Source organism: Pleurodeles waltl, chromosome 6 (assembly GCF_031143425.1).
Source record: "Pleurodeles waltl isolate 20211129_DDA chromosome 6, aPleWal1.hap1.20221129, whole genome shotgun sequence".
Classification (NCBI taxonomy): Eukaryota; Metazoa; Chordata; class Amphibia; order Caudata; family Salamandridae; genus Pleurodeles; species Pleurodeles waltl.
This window is the reverse complement of record NC_090445.1, coordinates 818,734,991-818,756,428: the sequence shown is the minus strand read 5'-3', so window position 1 is coordinate 818,756,428 and position 21,438 is coordinate 818,734,991. Positions and strand designations below refer to the sequence as shown.

The window sequence follows — 21,438 nt, the reverse complement described above, 5'->3', positions numbered from 1 at the left end:
ACGTGGTTACTATTACAACACTAACAATTGTAGTAGTGTGGGGTAATTTTCAATTAAAATAAGTAGCTCTTATTACAGAATAGGTTGGAAACCCCGGAGCTAGACAGTCCATTACAATTTTAGCTCATGTCATTGTAGCTGTGCAAGACTATGTAAGGAAGACTGAACGTAAATTTCAGGGGGTGAACAATATCTTTTTCCAGGAAGTGTTGTCAGTATTTCCAGACGTTGGTGATGCGGAAGGGGGTATTGACCAAGAGTGCTGACATTGTTATGATAAACGTTTTATTTGGAACATGTTTATTCATTTGGCCCAGCCAACTTAATACACACAATCTGGTTAGGCTAAAACACAGTTGCTAGTGCATCTCTACTCAATGCCAGATAGCTATGGCAAAAGCACCAGGCAGTTAAATTCAAGCAGAACCAATAATTTTAAAATAAAATACAAAACAAAAATGAAATGAAATCCCCAATCCAATGGAGTAAACTAGATATTTTCTTTAATAAGCACAAAGACAGCAACATGATAACAATCAGTTAAAGGTAACCAAAGAACTGAAAGTTTTTAGGCAAAAAGCACAAAGAAAAAGGGAAAAACCAATGTAAAGTCTGAGATTGCAGTTGACTGGGACCGAGGCACGATTTCATGCTGACCATAATAGAGGGGAGATCAAGCAAAATGAGCCTGATTTTCTGGTTACTCCTGCAGCCACCATGTTCTCAGTGCAGGCTTCTAACTAGTCCTACTGCTGGCAAATACGCGGTTAGCCACTTGACTCTTGAATAGCAGTTGCAGTGATGGATTTTCAGGAGGAGTAAGGAGTCATTCTTTTTTAAGCAGGGTCTTCATTCTTCAGGAGTTGTTTTCCCATGTCAAGAACGTTCTGAGGAGGTGGTGTTGAGGAGGCAGGCTCATTCTGTGCACTAGCCAGTGATTAGAGATTAGATTATTTTCACTCATTTCTCTCTACTTTCATGCCCTATGCCCACCTTCTTTTGCAGCACTTCCTCTTCACTTTATTATAAAAAATACTCAGATGCCCTAAATTTAAGAAATGGCTAACTCCTTCTCCCTTCAGAAGAGGCTTTCGCTCTCCATAATCCATTCCCCTATTCGGATGAGGTTCCTCCCTCTCTCAGGGCCAAGATATGTTTTCTCTTTCGAACCTGAATTAGAGAGACTAGAATGGCCATGTGAATATATGGGAGCAGATGTTTTCAGTCCCATTCGCCATCTTCCAGTTGAAAGAGTCAGGGCCTGATTTGGAGTTTGGCAGATGGGGACTCTATCACAAATGTGACGGATATCCCATCCTTCTTATTACATGTGCATTAGGATAAAATGCTCATGTAATAAGATGGACAGGATATCTGTCACCTTTGTGATGGAGCTCCCACCCACCATACTCTAAATCTAAATCAGAGTCTAAGTGTGAAGGCTGAACTCAGCGAACTGTTCCTGTCCCCATCCTAGATGGCTAACCCCTGTTGACTGGTCAGTGGTTGACCATACCATTCCCTTCCTGGGCCCAGAGAGCAAGCCTTTTTCTTTCGGAAGGCAGGGTCATTAATTTCATCCATTGATGTGTACTGCACCTCTGGAAGGGGGCTGAGTAGCAAAACTGGTTGTAAGCCACGTGATGCTCAGGCAGCACAAAATATGTTTATAAAGTTACTTGTTCACAAAAATAATGAAAAACCTACTTTCACCATGAAATTATAATTTTAAATCTGAGTGCAAAAAACTTTTGATCATCTTGCTAACATATTTCTAAGGGAAGACCAAGTTAAGGTTTTCAATTATACCCATGTTTGTTCATGGAGAAAATCGTTTTAACTACACAGAGAAAAAGGCCCTTATACCAGCACAAATAGAGCCTAGAAAAAGCCGAACAACCAGGGAAGACCATGCCGAAAAGGTAGATTTCCACCACATTTGTAATAAGTAAACTTAGACAAGTGAAAGTCAAGGATACTGGTCCGTTTTGTGGATTCTTGGCTGGATTTTCTATTTTCCATAATATTTTCTTGTGTTCTTATGTAGTGTCTGTTGGAAGGACAAATGGGCCTGAGCCCACTGAGAGTTGTGGATGATCCAGCATAAATGTAACTTTTCAGTACAAGATTGACCTTCAAGAGCAATTCATTTATCATCTTCAGGAGGGTGTCATGTGCAGCCTACTTTGACAGAACTCTTAACTGGGATGTTCAGTCTACACAGAGATCTTTGCTCCAAAAGAGCAAGTTATTGGGCCATCTTTGATGGTGATTTATTAATTAGTATTGTTTGCTCACCTATAAACCAAAGCTTCACATTAACTGATGAGAAGAAATGCGAGAGTGAAAAATGACAGGGAGCCAATAACTGCTGACTTTTTTGTTTTTGGGGCGGGGGGGTGTTTCTTTAAGATCTGATTGATCAAAAGTGGTATGTGCTGGGTAAAATATTATGAGGGGCATATCTATACAGTGGATACTGAACAAATTAGAATCGTCATCAACTTTTTTTCTTTTTTAATGACTGATTTATTTGAGCCTACTTTTTTATCAAGTTTATTTTGTAATTTTGCACAGGACGAAAGGTACAAATCTCACAAGAGTGAGACAGGATTCGAGAGAGCTGAAATTAATTACTCTATTCATAACCAGCTTCTGCTTGAATAGAGCTGTTATGTGTAATGTTTAGTTACATGCTTAGTATTCCATTTGGACAAGAGCAGGAAAGGTTTTCATCCTAAGTCTTTCAACTTCTGCCTGAAGAGCGGCGATTTCTTGAGCCTGTGACTTAGCCAAGTCTACCAATTTTCGCCTCTGGACAATTTCTTGGTATCGTTCCTGGGCATGCCTTGCAGCAGTTTGCTCCACACCTATTCGAGGAAAAGAAAAACAGACAATTAATTATACAAGAAGGCATATTTCATTAAAACCTAATGTATACATTTAAAATTTCTGAAAAACCTAAGTTCTTCATTTTAGTAATGATGGGGGACTGATTTCAGGGGAAATGGATGGAACCTTGGAGATAGATAGCAAAATGAAATATGTAGGGATAATAGAAATTTCACATGGTATCCGCATATTCCTCGTTAAACTGTGTTTTCTTCAAACATGACGATGGGTCACACTTGAGATGCCAGTCTGCGAGCATAAGAAACCGAAGTTGAAAAGGTGAAGTATGGTAAACGTGTATGTAAACTTGTGCCTCGGGCCTTGGTGGTGGTGATGGGGATGGTTGCTCTCTCAGTTTCTCTGTAGCAAATATTACTCATGGCACATACAATTAATTGTATAGCCATTCGACATGCTAATTCTGGTTCAAGTCCACCACTGTGTAGTGCAACTTCCTTGCAATGTTCAGCCGTAGTTGCCTTTACAAATGTTACTTTGGCCAGTTCTGAATCTCAAGACTGTGAAATAAATTGTTTTTGACAGGTAGGCATCAAGCAAACAAATTACAGATTTGTGTAGGCTTGTAGCAAATTAGTACCAGCTCTCTGCCCCACTGGAGGGTTGCAGTAGCCTAGGCAGGGAGAACGAGTGAAGAGTAAAAGGGATTTCATGGGATGAAATTAGCAGAAAAGGAATTTACCTGTTACATTCATATGTTATCATGATTACAAATATATCCCAACCACGAAAAGGGAATGAAATGGCAATTTCCAAATGGAATACAAAACCTCTGATCTAAACATTTTAAATATCCATTTTCCAAAAACCAAACATCAACTATTCGGATCAGGAAGACTAAAAGCTTGAATGAATACGACCTAAGTCAGTAAAATGTTTACCTATTAATTAAAACATTGCAAATAAATGCACTCTTTTCTCCGTTACTTGATAGAGTTTACAACTCAAAAGCCCCAAAGAATTACTCTACAATTTTATGGAAAGCAACTGGCAGACTGCCCTGCCATATCCAGCATCAGACATGTAGTCAGAATTTATATAATATGGCTGAGTAAGCGTACTTTCAGCAGACATAACGATAGCTATGTAGATCATCATGAGAGGACACTGTCCGAAGACTTCTCTAAATTCGGATTTGGTTCTGAAAAAAGGAATAGGCCACAGGGACTTGTCTTTAGGTGACGTGTAAAGGAAAATGATTCACACAACTAATTATGGATCTTCTAGAAATACATTTCCTCCTAGGATTTGGTCTTATGTTCCAAAGAGTTGTGTGGATCGCCCAGTGGTGTAAGCCTACAAAAGTACAAAGTGAAGAGATCTTTTGACATCTTGGTTAGTAAATATATTTTGTCAGTGGAAGTATGCCAGAAAAATGTGTTTTGGGTTTTCATCAACTGTTAGAACCCCCTGAAGAAAATACTCTCTACATACCTAGGAAAGCAGTGCCCTACTGCATACGGAATGCTTTCCCACATAGCGCAGGCAGAGCAGGAGACGGGTCAGCCAGACATCTGGACTGCTGGTCCTAAAATGCACTTACTGCACTGAAGAATTCCTGCAGTTCCCAATTTCAGGTAGGGACCACTGACAGGAGAACGGCACCAGCATTCAAAGGAGCCCATGAGCGAAGAATAGGATGGTCTGGGCTTATAGTCGCACTACTGGAAACATTGAACAGGTGAAAGTATATCATGGTTCCTGAAACTGTTCCTTGCTAGAGCAAAACAGTTTAGCACACTGAGCCTGCTGGCTCCTGGTCTGGGCTAGGAACCTTATCTCACCTAGTTAGTGCCCAGTGTTAAATGTGTAGAGAAATAAGTGTGGGTGCCCACAATTTAAGCTTGCTGCCCACATCCACTACCTGGTTCCACAGCTTTAAAGGTGGTGGGCGTAACCCTTCTCGGAGTGTAGCAAGTGATGAAGCCGTGCCAGCGAGCACAGCCACCTCAAGGGACATTTGCGGGGTATTGCATTTAAAGCACATTTTCTCATACTTTCATGGTGTGCCTACTAACCCTAATTGACCTTCCACAGAGTATTGGAGGTGTGCCAGCCTTAAGATAATTTTGAGAAAATTGTTGAAAACGTGATGCATTTATATAGCACACTTTTCTTAAAAATATCTAGCCATAGCTGATACAGCTGGTATATAAAATGCAATTTCATGTTGCTATTATTTTCCTTAGCATATAAGAAAACAATTACATTTTAATCCCTTTCCTTTGTCCCTCCGGCTTGCCCTTTCAATGTAGATTCTCAACCATATGTTAAGAGCGTGTCTACTTGTAAAGGTTTAGGACGAACAATACAAAGTATACAGCTCTGACAATCTCAGGCAGTTAACAAGAGAGCTACATAGAGGTTTCAGGCTCATGCAGCAGTGCGGTCACTCAGGTTAAGAGGAGTCCTTAGAGTTTCACTCAGGAGACAGATGACACTAATTTTAAAGATCAAGGTTTTAGACGCAGGTCCATTTGTCACTCAGAATATCGGCTTTACATATACATTTTGGGAAATGCATATATTTGTTCACAAATATCTGCTTGTCAGTTTATGAAAATATACCATTTTGCTATCAGTTTAAAAAAATAGTTCTTTAAAGCACACGCTTATCTTTTTCAAGAGCGAAAACAAATTGCTGGGTCTGCACTACGACCTTTTAAATTTTAGTAAAGTCATGTTCAGTGCTCAAACATAAATTACTCATTTTCAACTACTACCATACTTAGATAGATTCCGCCTTCAATGCTCATCTGTCACCATCTCATACCATGAATATCCACAGTGTGCCATGAATCACCACTTTTATGCTAAGCCCGTAGTATGCCAAGAGTGGGCTATATCATACCACGGCTTCTCAAGACAGTGTGAATTACTGTTATGCCAGGTCACTATTATACCAGGGGAGAGCAGCATAATGCTATGGACAACCACAACATGCTGCCAAATTGCCACAAATATAATAGTACCAGTACTACGGCAAGTGGTGGCACTAATTATGCCACGGATGGCTCCAATATGCCAATAATTACCACCAATATGTCTGGAGCAGCGTTTTAGCAAGGTAGGGCACCATCCTGCCAATATGTGTATCAGGAGCCCACTAACTAGCACACATATACATACACACTATATTTGGCACATATACATAAACTGTACATGGTTTTTGGCCGTATTAGGCATCTTGGTCAAGCATAAATGTGTAGTTTGCATTTTGTCCCTGCAGTTTTTTACGCTCTGCAGCTGCTGCCGTGCCCTGCACCTCTTCAGACCCAAATTATTAATGTGACAGCCACTGAGAAAGCAGTATAAGGTTCAGTAAGTGAAAGGTTGGCAGAGTTAAGTGTGGGTTTTTTACAGAGAAAAAGCAGCTGCAATGCGCTGGTGTGTGCATTGGTCCCAGAGACACTGGATCCTGTCAGGTTGTCTTGCCTGTGCAACTCAGCTTTCAATACACTGGCAGTGTCTCTGCCTGTAACTACTGAACACAGTCAGACATGCACAAATATGAAGACAGAGCCCGGTGTCCAGCAAGAACAACGATGCACAAAAACTTGTTTGCACTCTGAGGGAAAGAAAAAACAAGCTCTAGCAAGGTGCGACAAAGCCAGGAGGCTTGGTTGTGTCTGTATACATTACCTCAATAAATTAACCTGTATTTTGCTGCAAATGCTAAATGTACTAGAATACAGGATTCTATTTAAATATATTTGGCACTGGACCAGCTAGGTGTAAATCTAACACTACACTAAACTGTCCTTTAATTGTGTTGAGACGGAAAAGTACCTTGCATTGTTATGGATGTGTACTCCTGCCCTGAGTGCCCCAGCTGCAATGATGTCTGGATCCCTTGTGTTGATTTTTGGCATTATGGACAAACACAGGTCGTGTGTGTGTGTGTCCCAAGACATAGGCCTGTTTCACAGATTGCTGTCTTTTTTTAACCAAAAGTGGTAAAAGGCTATTCCCTATGACAGGAGTTAAGCAGCATGACCGCTGTGGTGGCAGCATACCATATAGTGATCAGTTGAAGTGAACAGGTCCTTTTTTATCTTGTGTCATTGGAGTGAAGTCTACAGGCTCACTCACCTTTTTAAAGTTCCGCTGGTACGTGCCTACTCAGCCTTGACCTACATCAGGTTAGTATGTAGAGCTGTGCAGTGCCTGTGTTTTGCATGCACGTGCTTGATTGTATGTGTGCCTATGATTCGTACAATACATGGAAGATTCTGGGTTGTGTTTTGGGAGACTCAGGGCTGACTGGAGGTAGAGGAATCCCCCAGATAGTTTTGTGGATTACTGCATTTCTGAGAGCTAAGTGGGCACACACTGGATGAAGAGGAGCCAGGCTCTTCAGCACACTTCAAAGGGTGCTGTTTCATTCAGAGAGAGGTCACTGCAAATGGGCCTGGGCAAATCTCAGGATAAATCAAAGTGTGGGGCTGGGGCCTTGGGGTAACCACTGTGTCTGACATCCAGGTGTGAACCTCTAGTAGACCACTTTCTGGATGAAGGGCAGGGAAGAGGGGATGGCACTTCAAAAAGAAGCTGACCCCAAATACACACTTCAAAGACTTGGACCCCAAATCACATTTGGGCCCATATCTATACTTTTTTAGCACCACATTTGCGTTATTTTTTTACGCAAAAACGGCGCAAACTTGCAAAATACAATTGTATTTTGTAAGTTTGCGCCGTTTTTGTGTCAAAAAGTGACGCAAATGCAGCGCTAAAAAAGTATAAATATGGGCCTTGGTGTCTGGAAATTGAATATAAGAAAGGGAGCTTAAGGCCCCCAAAATTGTCAGTTGTCAAGCAAACAGACAGACTGTGAGAAGGGCAAGCTCTGCAAGACATCTGCCTGTGACCAGGGCTAGAGGCCAATGCCTGCCAGTCTCACAGTTGGGAGAGGGGACATCACCCAAGGACATCTAAGACCACCAGCCTCTGGAACTCAGCGCACCAGTATTTGCCTGTTTGCCAAGACCAGTGAGCCCTGTGAGGAAAAGGAGAGCAGTGGAGTGAGTTAGGTCCATTGGGGGATCCTGCCAAGGGGATCCCTGTAGCAAAGTGTGAGGAGATGGCTGCTGCAGTGACTGGGTTGTCAAGTCAGCGACTCAGCATGTCAGAGGAGAATGGCCGTTAGGTTTGCTGTGCTGATCTGGCTGCTGCCCGTGTGTGGTGTATAAATCGACAACCCCATATGCCATGGGGGCCCCTTTGAAGGACAACACACTGCTATGTCGATCGGCCCATCACCTGAGTGAGGAACTGGGGTGGTGACCGTGTATGCCACAGAAGGCCACCAGAGGAAGACAAGAATCATAGACTAGTGGATGCCATTGTGTGAGGAGAGGCTGCCATGGAGACACATGTGGACCAGAGCTCCCACTGAGGGTTGGAAACAGAAGCAGTCAAAATCTTCCTCCCCCTGTAGGGAAGACACCTGAGGCACCTGGTGCAGCCGCCGCGCTTGTCAGAGAGATGTTCTCAAGGACTCTGGTCAGACAATCCCTGCTGGTGCGGGTAAGACCGAGCGAAGTGCCATAATGCCCCAGGGGAACTTGTCTGCCTGACAAAGCTGCGACACTGAAACACTTTTGGCTTTTCTAACAGAGTAGGTGTGGGACTCCTGAGCCTCAGACTGCTAGTGGGACATAAACTGAATGTTGCCTGTAGTGAATGATGAATAGCAACTACCGCTAGTTAGCGGGACGTGGGGCTCAGAGGACTGGTAAGCAAACACTAGAGCCCTGACCTCAAGGGAAAGTGTGTGTTGTTTGTGTATGCCATATTTTACTTTGTGGTTGTATATAAGAACAAGTTACCTACCTTTGGTGGCGCATTATCTGGTAGAGACTATCTATATAACTGTCGCCGCTCAATCTCCACACATGAAGGCGCAGAGTTGACAGGTTCGGGTGGAGAACTTTCCCCTGTTACTGCAACAGAAGATCTTTCCAAAGAGGCAGCCTGATCAAAGGATCGATGATTATTTTCAAAAGCTCGGGATACTAGACTCTCCATGCCCAGTCTGGAGCCACCAGGATTACTTAGGCCCAGTTGTTCTTGATCTTCTTGAGAACTCTGGGCAGAAGTGGCATGGGCGGAAAGGCATACCGGAGGCCTGAACTCCACTTGCGACAAACAGCATTGCCGAGCGAGTGCAGCCTTGGAAACTCCAATGCGCAATACTGCTGACATTGACCATTCTCTGGGGAGGCGAACAGATCCAAACAAGGCTCTCCCAACTGCTGAAAGAGTCCTTCTGCCACCTCTGGATGGAGACACCACTCGTGATCCGCTAGGCATTGACGGCTGAGTTAGTTTGCTTTGGCGTTCAGAGAACCTGCCAGGTGTTGAACCACCAGGGTTATGCCCTGCTGTTCCAGCCATATCCAGAGACGCAGGACCTCTTGACAAAGGGTCCATGACTCCACACTGCCCTGCTTGTTGCAGTACCACATTGCGGTGGTGTTATCCGTGAACACCTACACCATCTTCCATTTTACAACAGGAAGGAATGCTTTCAATGCCAGTCGGATCACCTGGAGCTCCAGGAAGCTAATATGGAGTCCGTATTCCGCCGGAGACAGAGGCCTCTGATCTCCACCTCTCCCAGATGGCCACTGCATCCCAGAAGTGACACATCTGTCACTACTGTGAGATCTGGTTGGGAAAGGGAGAGGAGTCTGCCTTTGACCCAATCGCAGTTCACTAACCACCACTGCAGATCTTTTGCAGTACTCTCCAAGATCTGAACAGTGCTGGTGAGATTACCCTGATGCTGTGCCCACTGGAACTTCAGGTCCCACTGCAGAGCCCTCATATGCCATTTGGCATATTTGTCTAACAGGATGCAGGAGGCCATGAGGCCCAACAGCCTCAGAGTCTGTCTCACCAAAATCCAGGATAAAGGCCAAAACATCGGTATCATAACCAGAATATCCTGGACTCACTGCTTGGGAGGATAAGTCCAAAACTGCACTGTGTACAGAACAGCTCCAATGAAAGGGAGCTTCTGAGAGAGAGTCTGGTGTGACTTCCGCACTTTGATAGTGAACCCCAGCGAATGCAGGAGATTTGCCGTAGTCTGAAGGTGGGTGACGACTGCCTGGGCCGAAGGAGCTTTCATAAGCCAGTCGTCGAGGTAGGGGAAGACAGAAACCCTTAATCTGCGAAGATGAGCTGCCACCACCGCCATCACTTTGGTGAACACCCGAGCTGCACTGGTGAGACTGAAGAGGAGCACAGTAAACTGAAAGTGCTCATGGCCCACCTTGAACTGCAAGCAACACCTTTGGTCAAGCAGGATGGGGGATGTGAAAATATGCATCCTACAAGTCTAGCCCTACCATCCAGTCTCCTTGATCTAGGGCAGACAAGACCTGAGCAAGAGTGGGCATCTTGAATTTCTCCTTTTTGAGGAAGAGATTGATGTCCCGTCCTCCAGCCTGGAGGAAGAAAACATCTTCTTCCCAAGTTGGTCCAGCCTCTTGGATTCCCTATCTGGGGGAGTGGAAGGGAAGGCACCATGGGAAGTAGAGGCTTGGACCACCAAGCTCTCCAGGGTGGGGTGTTGTGTGAGGAACCTTGGATCACTTGGAGCTGGGTGATGGTGGCGGCCAATTGTCCTATTTACAGGTGCCCCTGTGCTGGGTTTAATGGCAATCTGAATGACTCAATCACAATAGGAATCTAGCTTACCTGGAGTGTTTTAGATACACACACTCTGGCGAACAGACACACATTTCAGACAGACACACAAACACACAGAGCCTCAAATAGCTCTGGAAGACTGCTTCCTCTACCTTTCCTGACTCATGTGCACACCCGTCAGCTTCATCTGATCATCAGATCACCCAGAAATAAAGTCCTTCCTTTAGCATTATTTGTCCATCCTATTCCAACAAGTGAAGGCAGCAGGCCATGGAACAGGATAGGCTCTTGACCTGGGACTGGTTTGACAGCACTGTGTCATGTCAGAGTACACATGCACACATGCATACAGCATCAAAGCTCTGGCTCTGCCCCAAGCTGACAGTCACGTCTCTTGGTGGGGTCCCATTCACTAGATGAGAATCCACTCTTTTGTTTCCCAAATAGGGTGGGACCAATAAGCCCTACAAATATTACATCCAGTGTCCACAAGTGAGACCTTCCAAGGAGTCTTGCTCCCCTAAATTCAGTACTGGGGGCCCCACATGCGCTCACTGCTACAAATAACGTACTGCTGGTGGCAATAATGAACACCTGAGGCTAACAAATTGCGGACAACACTAGGAAATTGACTTAACTGCAATCCATCTCAACACATTCAGTCTCCCAATCAACCACACTTCCTTGCATGGTGGTTCCAGCATTCCACCGACTCCATGAATAGATCAGACGCAGAAGGTTCACCCCTGTTCCATGAAACATAACACTCCTTTTTTACACTGGACTGCACGAAGTACCAAACCCTGAGGCTGATGGGGTTTTTCTGACTGCGCTAAGCCTGTAGCCGAAACTATAGCTTTAATTTCAGGCACTAGCAGAATGTCACCAAAAACAGGAATAACAAGAAACTTGTGGGTCTGCTGGACTGGGTGTTGGCCTAGATAGTGAGGCATAGCCAATAGTTAATGCCTGATAATTTAACACTTTAGAAAATGCGCCCTTTTCCTTTGTAGTCTTGCTATAATTTGATCTGTAATTTGCATCTCATCGGACAAATAAAAATGGTGAGTAGCATTGCAGTTGATTTTGTAAATATGGTGGGGCATGTATTATCAAGAATACTTGCATCGTAGCAATGATGGGGTTCGAGAATGTGGGGGAGTGAGGTAATGGTTGTGAGGGAATGGTAAGGGAGGATGGAAGTTTCATTGCTTGCTGTTCAAATAACAGACTAGACCAAAGGAGTCTATGGAACTTTGTCATTCTACAAACTGGGGACAGGATGGGATCCGTAGCAAGGCACTTACTGTGGAGAGCAGGCAGAAAGCGGGGGTGCTGTTTTTGTTGAGGTGTACGAGTTGAGGCGCCGACGTTTGAAAAGGAAAAAGGAATTGAATCCTTTTACGGATAGAGGATTCCGGACGCTCAGAGGATGTGGAGCTACTGCAGTGAGTCTATTATTTAAGATATAACAGCATAGATTTTAATGCTTGCACTGATTGTTGCAAGCAAATAAATTAAATGCATGCACATTGGTCGGCTACGCTAGGCATGCATTTATTTAAGAGCATGCAGCCATTTTGGAGACGCGTTACTAACCAACTGTAAAACGCGTTGAACATGTAGAGTGTTACCATTGTATACGGAAGTGAATAAACATAGTGAAGACCGGTGAGCATTTAGATGAACACTGTGAACAGGTATTACACAGTGTTGGTCACACATACAATTGTACAAATAGGAGGAGTGTGGAAATTGATCTATTAAAGGAGCAGCAGGATTGTTGATGTCGATTTATTTTAAAAAGTTACACAGAGAAAACAATGGAAACTGAGGAGTGAGATAAATAAATAAGGAGGAGGAATGCAGAAGTTGGGATTAACGCCACCAGCATCCTGGAAAACCACACATGAAATGGTCAGATTGGAAAGAGTATTTTGGGAACTATGTATCAGCAGTTGAAGATGAATAGAGGGAGGAATTTACATCTCAAAGGAAAAAAAATCTTATTACATAGTTTGGGGCCTGAAGGGTTACTTATATATACTCAAATGGAAAAGAAACCTAGAAAGTAAGACAGTAGGGATGCATTCAAAGATGCTTTGGAAGATTTAAATACTTACTATCAACCTACAGTATGTGTGGCTATTGATATATATATTTATTTTTAAAGGAACAGACTAATACAGAGTGAATAGAGGATTATGTGTCTGATTTAAAGAAATTAGCAATAATGTGTACATTTGGGACATTACAATAAGACTTAATTAGAGATCAAATTGTCAGGCATTCAAACAATGACAATATACAAGAAAAATTGTGGGTATGTGGGGAAGTGCCACTTATTGAAATAATAGCCATAGTAAAGAAAGTAGAGATGTCAAAAAGATGTGCAAAGGCAGCACGGAAGACAGAAACTGGAGTGGAGTCCATTTGCAAAGTGATTAATAGCAGTGCTTATAAAAATAGAGCAAATGAGAAATCTATAGAAAGGTCATTTAAGTGGGAGACTAATGACAACAATAGACTGCTTGGGGTTAACAAGGATCAGGAGTGTTTTGGATGTGGAAATAAAGGACATTATGCTAGAGATAAGAACTGCCCTGCCACGAGTAGCAAGTGTTCGTATTGTGGAATAATTGGCCATTTTGCGAAACTCTGCAGAAGAAGAAAAAAAAGAGATAATAAGGAAACCGTACGTTGTATTTTAGAAGATGAGAACAAAGTATTGGAACGAGAAAATGATTCAGATGAGGAAGATGGTATTTTGAGTATTGAAGATGATACAGGTCTAGATGTAGATGGGAAAAATAAAAAGAGACCCATGTGCAACATGACTATTGGAAGTGTTGACATTAAAATAAAAGCTGATTCTGAGTCTCCGTATACAATAGTACAACGATCTGTATGGAATGAAAAATTCACAAAAGTTTTAGGGGATGAGCTAGATGCTACTGACGTGCACCCTGTTACTTTCACTGGTGAAACAATTCCTATGGTAGGTTATAGATTAGTCACATTTGAATTTTAAGGAAGGAAATCTCAAGGAAAATTATATGTAGCTGAAAAAGGACCTTCGGTATTAGGATGGATTGACCAAGGAAATTTAGGTATAACTCTGGATCCTAACAGCAATGAGCAAGTTCTGGTATTGAATGAACCAGTGAACTCTGTACAAGCGGAAGTGGTAGAAAAGTTTCCAGAAGTGTTTTCAGGCAAAGTAGGAAAGTTGCAAGGATATGTGCACACGATTGTGCTAAGTGAAGGAGCAGTACCAATATGTCATAAAGCAAGAAATATACCTTTGGGATTACAAAGAAGTGTAATGAAAGAATTGGATAAATTAGGGAGAAAAGGGATTATTGAATCCATTCAGAGTGCTGAATGCTTGGTACCTCTAGTAGTGGCAAGAAAGCCTAGTGGGCAGTTGAGGTATGCATTGACCTGAGAGACATAAATAAGAACATTGTAGTGGACAAACACCCTCTTCCAAAAATGTATTAACTTTTGGCACAAACTAAGGGTGTAAAATGTTTTTTTTACCATAGATTTAACTTCAGCCTACTATCAGGTAAATTTACATCCTGATAGCAGAAGTTTAACTTCATTTATCAAACCTTTTGGTTGTTACAGGTGTGTGCGCATGCCCTTTGGTCTTGTGTCAGCAGCAGCAGTGTTCCAACACTTGATGCACAAATTGTTCAAGAGAACGGAAGGGATGACATACTTCCAGGATGATATTTTAATGATGGGAAGAGACAAACTAGAACATGACAACAGATTGGAAGAGGTATTGAGGATTTTGAATGTCAATGGGCTAACGGCTGGAGAAACAAATGTAAATTTGCATTAAAATCTGCAACGTACTTAGGACACAAGGTGGGGAAGGATGGTATTTCACCAAAGAAAAACATAATTGATGCTGTGAGAAATGCCCTGGCTCCAACATCTAAAGATGAAATTAGATCGTTCCTGGATCTGGCAGAATTTTATTCTGAATCTGTAAAAGACTTTGCAATGAAAACATATGGTTTGAGACAGTTGTTAAAAATAAGAGAAGAGTTTGATTGGAACAAGAATCTTCAGATGGATTTTAAGAACATCAAATCAAATAGATGTACTGCTGTACTGTTTTGATACAAATGTGTACAGCATTGTGACTAGAGATGCTAGTGGCAAAGGCTTAGGTGCTGTTTTGACCCAAACAAATGAATTAGGAGAGGAATATACCATAGCATTTGCTTCTCGTTCGTTAACCCCAGGTGAAGAGAAATTTTCAGTGATCGAAAAAGAAATGTTGGCAGCTGTTTGGGGTATGGAGAAGTTTAGGCAATATGTATGGGGTTCTAGATTTAAATTAAGTACTGACCATAAATCTTTAGGGAAAGTTTTAACAACTAGTAATATAGTTAAAGCAACACCACATATTGCAAGAATGACACTACGACTGTTAGACTTCGTATATGATGTAGAATACATACCTGGTAACAAAAATAAGGTTGCAGACTATTTGAGTAGGTCACCTTTGCCTCTGGATGAACATACAAAACATATTGAGAATGAATGGAATTAATATAGTGTGGCTATGATTAATGAGAACTGTACAGCAGTTGGATGATGAAAGGAAAATAGAATATGACAAAGATGATACATTATCACAAGCGAAAGAGTTTATTATAAATGGATGGAAGAAGAAAAGTAAATTACATGGCGAATGCTAACATCTTTGGGAAATTAAAGATGTATTATCTCTAAGTGAACAGGTGACATATTAAGAGGAGATACATTGGTTCCATCCAAAGAGTTAAGAGTGAATGCAGATAAAACACAATCTACATTTAGACCACCCATGGGAGAACACACATATCCAGGAAATCCTTGGGAAGAATTGAGTGTAGATATTTCCGGGTCCATTTTGGATGGATGGGGAGTAGCTAAATATATAATGGTTGTGGTGGATAATTATTCAAAATGGACTGCAATTGAAATACATGAGGTAATAGATGCCAATACAGTAATTCCATTTTTGGAGAGAACATTTTTGAGAGAAGCAATTCCTAAAATTATAATAAAGGACAATGGGCCACAATTCATGGGTGAAAAATACAGCAAACTCTTGGTAAAAAATGGCATTAAAGAGAAACGTACCCCGGTTTATCACCCCACAGGGAATGGTACAGTGGAAAGGTTTAACAGAGTCATAATGGGAAGTGTTCAGGTGGCTATAAGTGCGGGAGTGAGATGGGAGAAAGAATTAGCCAAGACTATTTAGGCATACAGAATTACTCCAACGTTAACAGGGTATAGTCCTCTTCCTCTAAGAGGAAGAGAGACGTTCACTAAGGACAATAAGGCTTGGATGGAAATGAAATTATGCAGTAAATGGTCCCCATCTGTAGTAAAAACATTTTTACTGAATATGCAAATGTTATATAAGGTATATTATAACAAGAAACATGGAGTGATGGAAGTTGAGTTGGATCTTGAAGATTGGGTAAGAGTTAAAGTTGGACACAAAACTAAGAAAGGTTGCAGCAAATTTTCAAAGCCATTGCAAGTTACAGAGGTGGATGCAAAACCTGCACGGTTAAGTGATGGGAAAGTGTGGCATTTTAGTAGGCTGTCTAGATGCAACAAGATTATAGATTGGGGGGATGAAAACAAAGGAAGGACTTAAACAGTGATTACACTAATGATAGGCTGTGTGATGATGCAATTGAGGCAAGTCCTGATACCACAGGTGATTCACATGTAACCAATGGTGATTCACATGTAAATTTGAGTTGTTACAACAGCATTAATTCAAAAATTAGTAGATGCTCCACATCTGTTTCTGCTAAAAACTGTGTACATATGCATATAGGAAGAAATGTAAAAATTCCAACGAAATATAAAGAGTTCGTGTTGAGTTGAGAATATTTAAAGATATTTAAAGGTATTCCTGTTCAACATATGTTCTATGTTTATGATTGGCAATTTGTATTGTTTCTGTGTATGATGGGCAATTTGTATCGTTTTTTATGTATTTTGAAAAAGAGAAAATGTAGTATCGAGTCTATTTGTATCATAGCAATGATGGGGTTTGAGAATGTGGGGATGTGAGGTAACGGTTGTGAGAGAATGGCAATGGAGGATGGAAGTTGCATCGCTTGCTCTTCAATAAAGAGACTAGACCAAAGGAGTTTATGGAATTTTGTCATTCTACGGGGCACATCAACAGCTATTCATCGCAAAATGATGTAAATATTGTTCTTTTCCACAATGGTTTTAGTGCTACTTTACCAGATCTGTTAAGACATTATGATTGAACCCACTTTTATGAGAAAGAGTGCCACCAAGAAAACATTATCCTGACTGAAATGATTCTTCCACAATAGGATCCCAATAGTGGGATTGGCTGGAAGCCTCAAATGTCAGATGCAAGCTTTGAAAGGAACAGCTGCCAGACTAATCTACTTGCTAAAGTATGACAAAAGCATGATTGCCTCTGATCATCCTGATAAATGAGACAACGGGGAACTAGATGAAACTCTGTCACCCAATTCTAGATTCTTGTCCTACAGAAAGACTACACCCATCACCACCTTGAGTGTACAAAGGCATTTTTAAGGGTGCTTTGCAAGTGTCATTTCATGCAGATTATTAATGTCTTACCAACAGCATTGTAGACGTGTTTCCTTTCAGAGACGGATGCACGCATTTCTTGCATTTCCTGCTCAAGTTGCTGGTTGACCTGAATTTTCTGACCGATCTGTCTCTCTATGCCCTTGATAACGTCCTTGTAGTTCTTCACATTTTTTTCATGATTCTATTAAATATATAAAGAATAATGTGGGCGCAAAAGTTTAGTGGAGTGATCCCTTTGGAAAAGGGTAGATTGTATCATTTTTAAAGCAGTCTATGGAGATGTTTGGTGCTGAAAATGCCTATATTATGTGTATTCACAGCTTACCCTGTCCTGCATTTGAAGTGTCTGCTCCAAGATCGAAATCTGATGTAGGATACGTTCATCATAATCTGCTACGTTTAGGAACTGTGGAAAAGGAAAGGCAATGATTTATCAAATTAATCTGCAGGGCTGCAATAATGCATTTTTTATCTGCTTTTAAGGACAGACATTTGATAAGAAGTGGCAGTAGGATTGTTGACTTGTTAATGGAAAGCGTTTGGTGTTACTTTCTACATGAAAGGGTGCAATGTGAGACTTTGCCCACGCAGACTTCCTCACCAAAAGATTGTTTAGTTTATAAAATTTATAAAATTACATCTGAGAATTGTTTTTCTCAGATTTGCAACAATCGATTAAACCAGCCAACTTACTATGTAACAAAATGCAAGTCATCAATACCAAAATAATAAATAGCCAGTCACTGGTGAGTACTGTCCCACTGAACTAAGGGGCAAGAAAGTGGTGCATCAAAGATGATGCGCAACTTTTCTTGAGCGCCCCTCTTGGCACCTAACAACACCATGGTTGCGATGTATTTACAATAAGTGCACCATGGCAGTCATTAGCACAATAGTGACAACATTTTTGATGCTATTGTGTCACTTTGCTAAACTAGCAAAAAATTGCAGCAAAGCACGGGAGGCCCATCGAATCTAATGGGTGCGTCATTTTAACGCCTGCTCTGAGCAGGCATTAAAAATTACTGAAAAAATGGTGCCATGAAGTGTTGTAAATTTCACTGTGCCATTTGTTCGGGCTTGCCTGACAGAGGCATGATGTGGCACAAGGGGTCACAAAGTGTGCCACTTTGTAAATAAAGCGTGGCAGAAATGCCACCTTAGCGCAGTCATAGTGTAAAAAAAATTATGCTATAGTGGTGCTAAGGTGGCGCAAGGGGCTTGTAAATATGCCCCTGCAATGTAACCATCTACCTTTGGTAAAGCTTCCAAGTAAAGGCAAGTAGAACAGGTTTAATTATGTACTTTATGATTCATATTTTTAAAATAAGCACCATTAATTGCATCATGCCACGACTGTTCTGGGAGAATTCCATATGAGTGCAATTATTTTTACTGTTACCTTTCTTAAAAAACAACATGGAAAAGGGTACTGGAGCACAGTGGTGGAAATGCTCAATCAAGTGCAAAAGCAACAGAAATGTTTTAAAAATTGAGATTACCTATTGTTTCAATCAGTACAAAGAGACAAACATAGTACACATACTCGTCAGTTATTCTGTAAAACAAACAATCTTTGAAACGGAATGAGTTTATGGAGAAATTCAGATGTAAAAATTAGATATGTTCCCAAGTCCAAAACCACATAAGTAGCACACCAACGGTAGGACATGCTAAAACGTTACAATTGTGGCCATCGTTGTGCAGTATATTTTATTTCTCATTAAACCTCCACGTGCAGGTCAGAAGCACTACTTCACTATACTGTTCCTCCATGTCTCTTTTTTGCCATTTCATTTTCCCCGCTGTCCCCAGGCCCCAATTGTCATCTTCTTTGTTCCTGGTCATTGTCCTGGTACTTCACTGGTCCCAGCCCAGTGTGAAATGTCTGTGTCAGCTGCTGAACAACCCCCCATCTCTGAAATCCTTCAATGCACAGTCCTGGCCACTGCAACTACATTAACTTCTAATGCATGGAGCTCCTCACCCTCGCCTTTGTGCACAATTTCTCTGCAGTGGGGAATTACATTTTGGTACCTCGCCTCTATTCCTCTGACTGGATGAACAATCAGTTTGTGGGGTGTGCTGAGGAGCATATCTCCTATGCAGTCCGAATGCCCACGCCTCTATACTAACCTTTTCAGAAGACTGTTATAAAAATGTTCGGAACAAGTAGGAGGCAGAAGAAAAGGCAGATAATAAGTAATTGTTAAGAACAGGTTGGAAGGAAGAGATAATAAGGACTCAATCAGAAGTAGACTAAAAAAGCTAATAAGGAACAGGGAGACAGAAAAGGAAAAATAAGATGTCCATTATAATCATTGCTTCATTTGTGGTGGTGGTCAGGTGGAGACCTGTACTTGTTTCTCTTCAGCAGAAAAAACTGCAACAACAAAAAAAATAAAAAAAAGAAGGACGAGAGCCCGGAAAACAGTGCAAAGTGAGAAAACAAGGTTGAAGAAGAGCCTGCAAGAGTGAGTTAAACAGATTTAAAGTGTATGGTGGAAAGATACATGAGGTGAATTCATCACTAGAGGCACTGGTTGTCCTGGTATTTGGCAGTGGTAGCACTCAGCAATGCTGGTAGCAGGATCCTAAGATAAACTTTGGGCCCCTGCCCTCTTTATCAAGCGGTGGTCGTAGTTGCTGTTTTGAGATGTAATTGTGTGTATCTGGGCAAACCACTTTACTCCATGTGTCGCTGTCTTCCTGTCCTTTCCACAAGCAAACCTGAACTATGCTTCTAAAAGTATGTATGAGCTGGGGAGAAACAGTTATATGTGTGAGAAATGAAAGAACCTGCCACAAAAACAAAAACAAAATTCGGACAGGATGGAAAATAATAGGAAAATGCAAATAACCATTTTACCAAAGCCCTATGCCTAGGATTACTGACATATTGACACCCGTAGTGTGACTGGAGCACAATCATGTTGGAGTGTCCATGACTAATCCACGATGCTATTTCAACGCAGCTAGCCTTGCAGAAGAACAGACCACACAAGTGCACGGGGGTTGGCTGCGCTGTCATGAATGCTGACTTCCCACTCTGTCCGAAGGAACTTAAAGAGCTTTGGCCATCACTTTAATAGCTGAACAGTCCAATGAAAAAAAAGACTCAAGTTTGGAATCCAGCTAATAAAACAGATTTGTGTTATTTGTGATATTGTATTTAGAGAGGCTGCACAGTTCATATCGCTCATTCAACGAGTCTATATAAGGGAGGGGTATACACAGTGTGTTATGTAAGGTAGATGAGGTCACATATCTATATTACATCTCTGCTACATTTCAGGTCCATTACAAAATTGCCACCTCTTATCGTCAGTATTTACAAGGGTACTTTCCCCTAGTCTTTTTTTTGCTTTTTATTCCCAATCTTCAGTCACAAAAATCACTGTTGCAACGTAGTTCAGGAAGAAAGGACTCTGAAGAGTTTTGGTGAGTGTGTCTAATGTCCTTATTGTCGGTAGATACTCCAAAAAAACAACTGCAATTTGTATTATTTTTGGCTACTGTTTTATGGGAAACTTTATCCTTATTTCTGCATAGGTATCGGGACTGAATGGAATTCAAATGCTCATGTGTAACGTCACATTGCCTTATTCACTTCTAGCTACAGTGGTTGGTTTTGGAAGGTGTTGTGTGTGCACCATGTGCATTTACGTAAATGCCCGTTTGCTGTCTAGCTTCATGGGTTCCCCTATGTATGTCTTATATCTATGCACATGCAGGTCTCCACAGGCATGCTCCACTTACGCTCTGCACCTTCACATTGGAAATCACGCAGCAGTCCAGTTGCACCTTGCTGGGAGCCGCATTGGTTGAAGCGTTGCCCACCTGACCCGAGCGTGGCTCTGTGGAAGCTCTGGCAGGGGCCCTGGTGCTGTAGGTGAGCAGGTAATTTGGGAATACAGTCACTAGAGGTGTTTTAAAGGGAATTTGTCATGAGGTCATCAGCAGGTTTTAATGCCTTGATTTTGGGATTGCTGGTGTTGCTAGCTATATATTTTTAGGTTCTTCCTCCTGGGTCCCCTAGTGCATTGCTGGCAGCGTGAGTTCTCTCTGAGCTAGGTTTGGCATGTGTTTTCTTCGCACTATTTTCATGTCATTCCACCCAGGAATCACACCTTGCTTTACAATTTTGCTTAAAGTTGGCAACATTTGGCAACATTTGGTGGGTAATTGTTTCAGTCATTTTAGTCTGTCTGGTGCATGTAGCATGTCTTTGTAGCATTG

At 41.7% G+C, this 21,438-nt stretch overlaps 1 protein-coding gene across 1 annotated transcript in view; it reads right to left on the bottom strand.

Annotated features, from left to right (window-relative positions):
- Window positions 1–486: 486 nt before the first annotated feature.
- The window catches only part of CFAP43 (cilia and flagella associated protein 43), a 505,375-nt gene continuing 484,423 nt past the window's right edge, over window positions 487–21,438 (bottom strand). The window contains exons 36-38 of the mRNA XM_069239443.1: window positions 17,525–17,605; window positions 17,227–17,380; window positions 487–2,870 (exon numbers count right to left, since the gene is read on the bottom strand). Of these exons, the coding sequence (XP_069095544.1) occupies window positions 2,698–2,870; window positions 17,227–17,380; window positions 17,525–17,605 (408 nt within the window). The 3' untranslated portion in view covers window positions 487–2,697. The remainder of the gene's footprint in view (window positions 2,871–17,226; window positions 17,381–17,524; window positions 17,606–21,438) is intronic.